The sequence below is a fragment of the Rhipicephalus sanguineus genome, chromosome 9 (assembly GCF_013339695.2).
Source record: "Rhipicephalus sanguineus isolate Rsan-2018 chromosome 9, BIME_Rsan_1.4, whole genome shotgun sequence".
Taxonomy (NCBI): Eukaryota; Metazoa; Arthropoda; class Arachnida; order Ixodida; family Ixodidae; genus Rhipicephalus; species Rhipicephalus sanguineus.
In genome coordinates this window covers 35958733-35970611 of record NC_051184.2, presented here as the reverse complement: position 1 = coordinate 35970611, position 11879 = coordinate 35958733, and the positions used below count along the sequence as shown (strand labels likewise).

Genomic DNA, 11879 nt, shown 5'->3' with positions numbered 1-11879 from the left:
CTCTGAAAAAGGCACTTCGAACCTGCAGTCAGGTTTGCGTATGAGTGATTCATGTTGTAGTGCAAGACATCTTCATACAAAATACACATTTTTAAAACAGGGAATACAAATGCAGCCAAGGGCATAAAGCTACCTGCGCTTACAGTTAAAATCCCACGTTTCGTATCTGCCCGGCTTAACCTTCAGTGGAAGACCTTTTGACCAAATGTGCACAACAGTGCTGCTATGGAACGATATGTTTAATGACATTTGCAGTTTTGATTTTTCTACCCCCTTTTTCTTTCTATCCACAGTTTGCTGTTTCATGTCATGTAAATACTTATGGGAGAATTAAATATGGGCTAACACAAACTTGCTTGGCCTAACTAAACATGTTTTTCCTCGGTGTTCCACTAAAAAAAAAAGGGCATAGGTTATGATACAACACAGAAACGAACAAAACACATAATTGATACACACCTGTAACAGTTACATACGCACGAGTGCAGTGCAATTTCAAAATGCTGCAAGACTGTCTACACAGGAAGTTTTGATTAGGCAACAGCATTTTACCTGCTTTCAACACATGTGACAACCTAAAATTAACCGTTTGCAAGCCGAACATTCTCGGACACCTCTGCTAGTTAGTTCCACAAAAGCTGCAGCTGTAGATGAGCTAGCCCAGCATAATGAGAAACTATCAAACATGGTAACCAAACAATGTTACTCGGCGCTGGCTAATAGTAACACCATCGCACAGTTCACCGCATCTTGGAGAATAGATATGACATATTAACAGCACTGCAAACGTGAAACCTGCTCATTGGTGACCTGTATTGCCTGTCATAGTTCAAGACAGCAGAAAAATGCACGTAATACTAGCGAGTTTCAGTACTTCGAATGTAATGTCTGTAATGGCATTGCGTACGTAAGAACTGCACGTTTTGCACAGAGCATGTGTACTGTGTGAAGCACTGCTTTGTTACGTTTGCAATGCCATTACAGATGCTACATGCGGAGTACTAAAACTTGCTATTTTATCACAACAAAAACATGTAAAGAATCACATACTTCAAAAACTATTCTTGCTACATGCCTCATGTTAAAAAACACACTCATTTGGTCCTCAGGCATGATGTGCTCCTTTTCAACCTCAATATCCGATGAAAGCGTAAGGTGAAGGCCCGGCTAACATAAATCCACAAACAGATATATACAGACTGGAGGGTTGCTGAAAAAACTGCAATTTGTTGTTGATTATACAAACTGATACTGACAAGTGGGCTGGGATGCTTGCAATGCCACTGTTAGACTGCTGTCCTCAGTCCAAGTTATATTCATCAACAAAGGAAACAAAGGTTTTCTTACAAAATATCTAGACCGTATACACTTTTTCTCGGTGTAGTATGCAGAATGAGAAGCTAGCAATGAAGGACACAAGGTTTAAAGGCTTGGTCCTACGTTCGGAGACAGGCTGCCACTTCTGACAGCTTAAAGCATGGAAGACGAAACCTTATGGAAGCACCCTTTTACAGCAGTTTCACACGCTTATTACCTGCCGGAATGTAACATTTGCAGCTTGATGACAGATTAAGATCAGGCACATAAAATGCGAGCAGTAATGTAATTATGGTCCGCAGAGCGGCATACTACGCCAGGCTTCTCTTGTCGCAGATAACGACAAGAGTGCATACCAGGACATCCATTCTTTGCTATCACTATTTACTTAATCCAACTGTTGTTCTGATGTCGATCAATTAAACTGATATGTGGCTACTTGCAAGTTTTTCTAAGAGGAACACATGAAACGACTGTTAACCACCATTCCCCAGTCATTGAAAAGTTGCACGTACAGAAGGCACTAAGGTGAAAAGTGAAGAAATTGATACTCGAACAACGTAAGTATGAAATAAAATATCGCCTGGTGATACATGTTAAGTAGACCTCTCGTTCAAGAATCCGCAGTGCAAAAGGCGGAAAAACATGTTACAGTTTAAAACACAAACTATGCAGGCTGTTCTGTGTATAACAGCCTTTGCCAAGTTTCAAAGCCACTCAACGATTTGTCACTCAACCCAGCTGCAGTGCCCCTGTACAAAGCAGGGCACTACAAGGATTATAAGACTAAACAGCGTTGTCTGGTTTTTACGTAAAAGTTCATTGGCACCTCAGTGCATTGCCTGATTGATTGGTATTGAACTGCGACATCAAGCCATGAAGGTAACCTCCAAGAGCAACATAAGAGCTTCAACATACAACGGACTATTGGACATCACTTTAATTTTAAGCGCCTGTGTTTCTTTTAATGTGCACTAAAAGACACATACATAAATATTGTTGCATATTACCCCAACCAGGATGCAACATTTGAAATTTCTGATGAAGGCTGTAGCAGCTTCTGAGACACATATAACGCGCATGCACTTGCTGTTCTAATCCTCAAATACCCGTAAAAATGGAATTGTCATCACTTTTGTCTAAAAGGAATAAAAAAAATGCATTTCAATGCCAAAATGCTGGAATGCAAACACATTGTAAACACATGCAGTAGATAATTACAAGAGGCACTACTCTGCTAAACAAACAAGTAAAAGCATGCGTACAGCAGAGACATATTGCAACACCACACAATTGGGCAGGCAGGCATTCATTCCCCTATGAAAATCTAAACAAGCTAAAAAATGTAGAAGCACTTCTCCTGCAAAATAAAGGAATGCTTTTCTCTTCACACATTAGTCGACAATTTTAAGTGCGACTTGTACAATACACGAGATTCCAAAAAGCCGTACAACAAGCGTCCTATGACACTGAGCTGTAAAATTGTGACCGGCTTGCATCTGTTGCCTCCACAATCTTTTAACACATCTTCCAAACAATGCACCGAGATTGTGCTTTACCTTGAGCAATATATGAGTAATGAGTACACGTATATGAAGATAGTTCTCGCTTACCAGCTACCTGAACATGGGCGGCATTCTCGCGCCACCACTTTTGCACAAATCGTCTCAGCTCTGCACACAACTCCAGGAGGTCTTCACTAGACGAAACAGTAACAGAGAGTTCGTTCCAACCAACAGCATCAGAATACCCAACTGTCGCATTTATAGCTCCGCGGCTCGGAGACAATAAAGGAAAACATTAAGTAGAGCTCTATTAAAGGATCGTGCTTCTGCAATAACTAATTCGCCGTTTGTAGCGAGCACAAAGCTGTTGTGTAAGGCACCACGTGGTTTACACTATGTTAGCTCTCATGAAATGTCAGCACTTGCCAACTTAAGAGTGCAGCAGAGGAGGTCACGTGCGGATAGTCAGCATGTCTGTTTCAGCGTGGGAAGCACAAATCCAGGAGCTGTGGTTAGCAATTTTTATGCAACAAAGTCATGTAGTATTGGAATGCAGAAAATGATCGAATTTTCGACGACTATTCTGTCAATATATCATGGCTCAATGTTTTCCTTGAGTGTCTCCCTTAAACATAAAGTGACAGTGCTTCGTGCTCCCTAGCTACACGACAATGCCCTCACGAAAGGTATCGGGAGTACTTTAGCATGTACCGAAAGCATGGTACACGAGTGCTTTTGCATTTTGCCTCCTTAGGAATGCTGCGGCTACAAGTCCACCTTTCATAACTTGTAAGCTTACTCCTCTAAACGCAAAAAAAAAATCCATGCAGAGAGGCACATCAGTTTCAGTTGCACGATTAAGCCGTCGGCGGTATTCTCGCGTGATCACTTTTCGGGGACGCAATCACTTCTAAGATCCTTTGCGCGACTTGGTACGGATGTCAGTGAATGTGATCAGTTGCTTAGACGGAATTGTGCAGCCAGTTGACTTGGCACGTGCAAGGAATGCTATCAGTTACATACGCTAACAGTGTTGTCTAGTGACGATCCACACGAAATCTCGCGAGAGCGATTGCATCAACGTGCATCCATAGAGCTGGACCAAAGGAAGCACTACTTAAAAAAAAAAAGAAAAGAATGAAACATGAGAATCACAGCCGACGATATCTGCACATGCTACGTGTATAGACAAAAACATTGCAGTGCTTCTACAACAATGAGTACCGTGGACAGAACTAAATGAACAGCTCTCCAGAACACCTGCGTACAAAGTGCCAGTTTCTGTGCCCGTTTCAATAACACGATTTCAGAATTAGAGCATGAGTGGAAGAATCTGGCACTTTGCTACCGAGTGCGCCAGCCAAGCCAGCATAGGAGCGATGGGCTACGTGTGGATTTGTCTAAACTTCTACTCTTTGGCTGCAAATGACCTTGTTGCTTCTAGTGTTAATGTTCTTGGAGTCACTTACACCATCGCGGATTCACAGCACAATGATTATCAACCAAGTTGGCTTACCTGGCTTTCAATTTCTACTGTTCAGCTGGAAAAAAACAACTGCAGAATATTAGAAGACTATCCTGCAACACAACTTAACTACTAAGAGCAATAAAAGAAAGCCACACTGCACTCCCTCAATGAGGCTATGCAAAAGTGGTAGAAATACTATGGCACCACCCATGATTTCTACAGCAGCGCAATGGCTGTAGTCCCAGATGTTTTTTTTTTTCGGGTGATCTAACGAAGACGATCAATGCCTCTGACAGACTGGGGTAGTGCCTCTTTGTCATGTAAATATGAACAGAACTGTGAAAGTGTGGTATGGAAGACAACGATAAAAAATGCTACATTGGCTTGCTCGCCCGATGAGAGCTGGCTGAAAAGTAAACCCCTGCACCTGTATTTGTATGACACAAATTGGAGTGCCATTGAGATGGTGACCATTGAGACCAGCCTTCAATACAGGCATGAGTGGATGTGACTGAACATACTTCAAAGTAGTCAGGTCATCACATAGGGGGTTAGACTGGGAGGTCACAATGAACCATTTTATCACAAATTGTGGGAAGCTTACAGTGGCTGAGTTTTGAGCAGGCCATGGCTGTGAGTGGTGGGAATGTGAGCTAAACTACTAGTCCGAAGCTGGACCTTAATTGAAGTGTCACGGCAGCATTGTCTAGAATGATATGCATAGCGTTGGAATACGAAGTGACATAACAGTGAACAAAGTGTTGGTCGACCAGCAACCACATGTATGTCACGTACATAACAGTGAGAAAAACAGACATTGTTGTGGGCTATGCTTACAAATGAGTGTATCCGTACAGTGCTGTGATAGGACGCCAAGCGGCATCACTTGCATCTAGCTATGCTGGAAGGTATCTGGAAGAGCTTGTTACAGCATTAAGACTGTGGCCTCTTATTAGTCAAAGGGCGTTTTTTTTTTTACATTCTACATTGAACCGTACATTCTCTGCAATAAGCCAAGAAAGTGCATCCGACAGTAACATAAAAGCAATGAAAGAACTACCTCCGAGCAAATCCAACTAAACTTCAGAGTGACACCAAATACTGAGCCCGATAGAGGTAGTTGGCTTACAGAAGATTTGAGTGACGGTCGATCCTCATGTTAAAGTGAAAGGAAGACACTTGGCGAAAACATCAAACCTTACTTAACTACAGTTGCAAACAGGGCCGTCCGAATGGCTTCTGCCTCAAGGCACCGCGACATGTCACGGGCCGGATCAGCGCCGGGATGCGGCTGAGGTAGTGCATGACGCGAAGCCTCGGCGAGCCAGCCACTGCCAATTCCATCGCCCCACTCCTCGCACATGTTGTGCAGGGTGCTGCACGCAGCCACGATGCTTGGCATCAGGTCAACGCCACTCCCATTGTGACGCAGCAGGTACGGGAAGCGTGCCTCAAGGTGCCTGAAAGCCACCTCGCCGACCGAGAGGACCTCGCAGAGGGCACGATTGAAACGGAGCTGCCGCTCGTCCGGGTTGAGGAACGGCGTGACGATCCAGTTGCGGAGAGGGTAGCCCGTGCCCGCCGCAAGAACCCTGTGGGTACGTCCCGCCGAGGGACTGTCCTCGTCGTGCATAACGAAGAGTGTGGCTTCCTCGCCCTTCTTCCAGAGGCTGGAGCTGCGCAAGACCTGGGCCACCTGAGTGCTGCCGGGCCAGCCAATGTTGAGGTCCCAGAAGCGCCGGTCGGCGCCAACCACGGCTTGCACGACGATGGAGTTCCAGCCTTCCAGGTTGGTGTACTCTCCGGAGTCGTCGTCTGGTGGTGGCTGGATGGGGATGTGTGCGAAGCAGAGGGCGCCAGCGCACTGCGGAAGGCCAGCCTTCTCACGGAACTGGTCAGTGATATCGTCGAGGTCTTCGTCAAAGGGCACCTGGGCATTAACAATACCACCTGCTTCAACAACAACATTTAAGATTGCATAAGTTGCAATTGAATGATTGCCTTAACAAACGAAAACAAAACACTCGCCTTGCAGAAAAGAGGAGGTGCCATTCGACATAGTTTCTGTTCGAACCATTGCTATGTTACGCAGCTGTTACAAAATTTGCCAGACTGAGCGAGAAAGTTGACAGGATTTGAAGGCTTCGCCCCTCTAGTTAGTTGCAGCCACATAAAGATAACAGGCTGTAATATCCAAGGAGAGCATTGTTCTAATTTTGGTAAATTTTACTGGTTATTCAATTACTACTTCAAATCTGACTGATAATTCAATCACAACTGACATCGCAAACGAGACGACAGAAATTCGGCATGTTTCCGTTCTGGGTGTTATACCACAATATGTTCTCCGAGGAGTTTCTGGATAATGGCCAACTATTAGGGACGAGACAAGTCCCACGTAAGCACACAAGCACGCGACATCTCTCGTCAATCAACCAGAGGAGTATTAGTGACATCAGACATGACATGCTCTGGCAGTACTAATCGTGCTTCTCATCCAATTAGGGACCAACTACAGTGGCTAACCGACTGTGACACTTTTGATTACCTGCACAAATCTGGGCATCAGGACCTTAACGACCGCCGAGCAGAACTCCCGCACGATGGCGCCCACAGTGTCTCCCGTCACTCCGAAGGCCCTCAGCAGCGCCGGGTCGTCCCAGACCTTGCCAAGACGCCAAAGCGCAATGGCAACGCGCTGCTCGTACGGTGGGAGCCCACCGTTCGCTGCCTGGCCCATCGTCATGAAGGGCTTGAGCTCGGTTAGCAGAAACTGGTACAGGTCCTTCCCGACTCTGAACGTGTTCAGCCAGACGTCGTCACCAATGAGTCCCGGCGTCAGCATACGGTCGTTGGCTTCCTGCGACGTGTCATCCACGTCGTCTTCGTCCTCGTCGAAGCCATCGACGAAGTCTGCCGAGGACGAGACGTGGTTGGAGTTGTTCGGTGTTCGGTTCAAGCACAGGTCGCGGCCCAGGCCGGCCGAGAAGGCGGTCTTCAGTATGCTCATGAGGAAGTGGATCCTCGACTGACGTCTCTGGACGCGGCGCAAGAGCATCGTGCTCTGCACCGCGTACGTGCGGCGGTCCAGGAGCATCCGTCGGCGGCGCTTGCGGAGAGCGTGCAGGAGTAGCATCTGACAGCCGATCACGGCACGCAAGTCCTTTGTGTCCGATATGAGCAGCGGTCGCGGGGTGCTGCTTCCGCTGCTCGACGACCCCAGGCTCGGGGGCGAACGGGCGGTCGTGGACGACATAGCGTCTCTCGTTACACGTTCTCACGCGCTCTTTAAATTATGGTACGGATCGAGCGCATCAGGTGCGAATGACAACTTTCGCGGGACGTCACGACTCGTAGTACTGCCGTCCCCGAGGTCCGAACCATGGCGTCGAAGAGACGTTGGCGAGAGAGAAAATAAAGGATAAGAACAGAAAGAAAGAGGCAACGGCCAAACCTGCTTCCGCCGCCGCTGTCACGGCCGCAAACGCGGCATTCCCGTATGGGACGTCCAACAAGACTCGGCGGTGATCTCCGTTGAAAAAAGTTAGTTCACAGATGCCGCTCCGTCACTTCGCGCTACCTTCGTCACGTCGCTTGGCAGCCACGCAAAGCGGCACGCAGGATCGCTTGCGAAAGGAGAAAAAGAAAAACTTGTCAGACCGAAGCAACCGAAGTTCGCACGACGCTTTTGTGCCTGTTTTGTTCCTTTGAACTTGGCCCTCGGGCTAAAACTCCGCCTTCATTCCACAGGTGGCGCAACGCAACAACTGCGAAAACTTTTTGTTTTCTTTTTTGTACTTTTGCGTTACTTAGGAGCTTTGCGCTAACTCGTGTAAAAATAGAGCGCCAGTAGAGATGCGCTAAAGAACCATTATAGTTCAGCAGTAAGTGCTTTTTGTCGTAAATCAAACACGCATCGTTGATACGTGCCGTTGTGGCGCTGCAGTAACCAGCGTCGCATGACGTCAGGAAAAAAGCGCGCGCAGTTTGTACCAGCTTTTACGCGCCAAATCGTTTTGCACTGTAAGCACGGATCCAAAACTTCCTATTTAACCAAAGTAGGGTCCATTACATTTTCTTTTGTATTCTTAAATTAATTCTTATTCGATAAGAATCAATTCGACCCCCTCCCCTCCTTTTTTATTGTCGAATAATAATTTTCGATCAAAAATATTCTTATTAAACGAAAGGACAAATTATGCTCTTTTCTACATTTTAAATATTTTATCTTAGTTATCCGATTCTTGGCCAATCCCCCAAATTACACTGATGTGACATTAACTACAATCATTCATTATTTAAAGGAGCCCTGCAACACTTTTTCAGCATGGTCAGGAAACGCGCCTGCCGATCGGTTGTCGAGGCTCCTGAGAACACGCGAGCCAAACTATAGCGCAGCACGCGGCCTAGATTTGCAATAAGTTCTCAAAATACGCCTAGAAATCGTTCCCTCTTCTTTCTACAAATGATGCCATATACCAAAATGATCGCGCCATACACTCAAACTTCAGGGTTTCCATACGGATGCTGCGAAGAATTGTGTTTCCGGCAGGGGCTGCGGTCGATGCGCAAGGAAGTGGCTGCTATACTTTTTTACTTTTTCTACGAAAGACAGGTTTAAGCGATATATGGTGAGCCGTACTGCATGGAAAGAGTCGCTCAGGTGGAGCAAGTTCCGGCCAGGTCTGCCAGGCTAACCCCACCTTTGGCAACATTACTGCCACCACCAGGCCATTGGCTGATTCGAGCATCGTAAGCTGCATGGTTACCGCGACCGCCGCGAGAGTCCGCCACGTGCCCGCGCTCGCGATCCACGCAAGCAGCGCGTTCGAAGAAAAAAAAAAGAAAAGGTGCACTGGCTCAAGATCATGACGCGCGCGAGTGACGTAACTTCTTTCCCCCGCGCCATCCCTCCCCGCTTAACTTCCAGCGCGCTCGTCGGGACGAGAGAAGAGAGAAAGCAATTACAACGTGCGACAAATCTCTATATCTCCGCGCGTAGTTGACCGATTCCAAAATTTTTTCTTTGCAGCGGTCGATTCGTGAGGCAATGAACTCCTTTAATAAAGCCATTCGATTGTTACTTGGAAATTGTGTTGCAGAACTCTTTAAGTTCGTCCTGGCGAGAAATTTTCTCTTTCAATGTTTCGTCGTCTCCGAAACAGAGAAATAGAGCAATTGATTGAAGCTGAAGTTCAAGTACATATCCGTGTAAGCAAAACTATTTTATACATCACTGTAGTATATGCTCCAACACGAAACAAAGTTATTAAAATCAGCTGCGCTCAGCTGGTGCCAGAAACATTTGTCGCTGCCGTGAACCGACCGGCTAGCTGACTTTTTCGGAAACTTAGAAGGAGGAGGAGAAAGAAACTTTATTCAGAAAAAATAAATAAATTCAGGCAGTTATGGTCGGGCCCTCAGTCCGAAGCTCCGCTGCCACGAGCGAGCTGGGCCCATGTCAAACAGAGCTGCCTTCCCCCGTCCTCAAGCCATAATATATGCGATTTTGGCATGTTGGTTGGTGTTCATTTTGAAAACAGCGCAACAACATGAGGACAGGCGGTTTCTTTCTTCGTCAGTCAATATATACATACAGGGCCGTAACTAAAGGGACACTAAAGAGAAACAATGAATCGGTTTCGATCGATAAATTGCGCTCTGAGAACTCTAATGTCGTTAATTTCGCCATCGTAGGTTTATTAATAAAGGAGAAAATCAAGTTCAAAATTTCAGTTTTAAATTTCGCGCCGAAATTTCCCCGCGTGACGTCACGGATTTCAAAGTGTAGTTATCGTATTTTGGCGCCATTGGCTCAACAAAATTATCCCAAACTTGGTATGGTAAGTCTATGGCACCCTCAGAGGACAATATACTTCATTTTTACCGATTAGGAACTACGTAGTCCCTAGTAGGCGCCGTCAAAGCATGTGACGTCACGGCGAATGATGCGGAAACTTCAAGGTGGCGTCGCCACCCACATTTTGATTTTGCGCGTTTTCTCGCTTACTAAGCGTGTTATCGCAGCAAGCGTGGAGTTTTTGGTATCGTGAAAGAGTACTTTACTAATATGAGAAAAATCGTTTTGCTCTTTAGTGTCCCTTTAAGGGGGGGGGGGGGGAATCAGGGGGTCCTGACACCCCCCGAAATTTTTTCGCTCTTTAACTTTTTGGGTGATAGTCAAATATTTGCATGCCTTCACTGCGACCAAGAGTTGCCAATGTTGGCCGTTTTACACACAAATACCCCCCGAAAAAATCCCTGGGTACGGCCCTGTATATATATATATATATATATATATATATATATATATATATATATATATATATATATATATATATATATATATATATATATATATATATATATATATATATATATATATATGCCTCCCGGGCCACAGCTTGTTAAACATGTGTGGTTAGTTAGTACTATGTGTGGGTTTCTCGGTACACCCCAGGTTATGTGGCTGAGTTTTGGTGTGCCTGAAGGCCTGAACACCACGGACTGGCTTCCCTAAATATTGTAGGATATATTGGAGTGCTTGAAACATCACGAAACTGAGTGGCCACTATAGATGCAGCTTTGCTCAAGGCGCTGCCAAACAATAATCATAAAGTGTGAAATGCGGGACATTTTTGAACATTTTCGTCTCTCTTGCGAGACGCGGAACACAAGCTCTCAATGTGGGACAGTCCCGCGAGTCGCGGGGCGGGTTGTCACCATACTTGACCGTGAGTTTCGTCGCAGCTAATTTGTTTAAAATTCGCGCCGAGACACAACACAGCCCCGCATAACGCCAACGCGTGGTATTTAAACGTAGCTATATATTAATTTGCCGACATGCAAAGAATTTTTTGAGCTTGGTTCTGGAGCTAATCAGTGTTCAGAAAGAGAGAAAAAAGAAAACAGACAATTAAAAAAGTACCTCGCATGCTGCGGTCGTTGATTTGAACGTAATGGCGGCAGTTGTTTTCACGCCGTACCTGTTGCTGCACATTTCAGTAAAAATAGTTGTTTCTCGTTGTGTAGTCGGCCAGCGGTTCGCTGACATAACTTGGCAGCGACATGAAGACACGCTCGCCTCCCGTTTATGCGTGCGCAAGCTATCTTTAAGGTGAAATCAGCGTAGTTCTGCTTTCTGATCTTCGTGCGGCGGCACGGCAACGCCTCCGAAAGTACCAACACGGTTGGACTTTGTTCACCTAAGTTTGTGCGACAGACGCTCACGAGCCGGAGTCATGGGCGTCAAGGACTTGTGGGAGGTGCTGGCACCCGTCGCCCGCAAGGTTCAGCTCGAGGACCTTCGGGGTAAGCGACTGGCCGTCGATTTGAGCGGTTGGATTGTCGAAAGCGAGCAAATGCGTGCCAAGATGCGCCAGCCGACGATTAGGTAAGCGCTCGTGCTCTGTTGCATGCCGGGAGTGTGGGTACGGGGTTTGCATTTTTAACCTGTAAAACTAGCGTAGAGTACTCCCATCTGTATCTGCGTATGTGGCAGGATCTTGTTGGTACCGTCGAAGAGAACCTCTACGGTACGGCATTACTCTAATCGTCATCAACACCACGTTGTTCAGCTTTCGGAGACG

At 46.2% G+C, this 11879-nt stretch overlaps 2 protein-coding genes across 2 annotated transcripts in view; one reads left to right on the top strand and one right to left on the bottom strand.

Moving 5' to 3' along the window:
* Positions 1-5455: 5455 nt before the first annotated feature.
* Positions 5456-7961, bottom strand: LOC119404987 (uncharacterized). The gene is made up of 2 exons (XM_037671734.2): positions 6839-7961; positions 5456-6220 (listed from the first exon to the last, which is right to left on the bottom strand). The coding sequence occupies exons 1-2, from the start codon at positions 7544-7546 to the stop codon at positions 5489-5491; spliced, it is 1440 nt and encodes a 479-aa protein (XP_037527662.1). The 5' UTR covers positions 7547-7961; the 3' UTR covers positions 5456-5488.
* A 3284-nt stretch (positions 7962-11245) lies between these two features.
* The window catches only part of LOC119404982 (flap endonuclease GEN homolog 1-like), a 28842-nt gene continuing 28208 nt past the window's right edge, over positions 11246-11879 (top strand). Inside the window, 1 exon segment of the mRNA XM_037671728.2 lies at positions 11246-11683. Within this exon segment, the coding sequence (XP_037527656.1) occupies positions 11532-11683 (152 nt within the window). The 5' untranslated portion in view covers positions 11246-11531.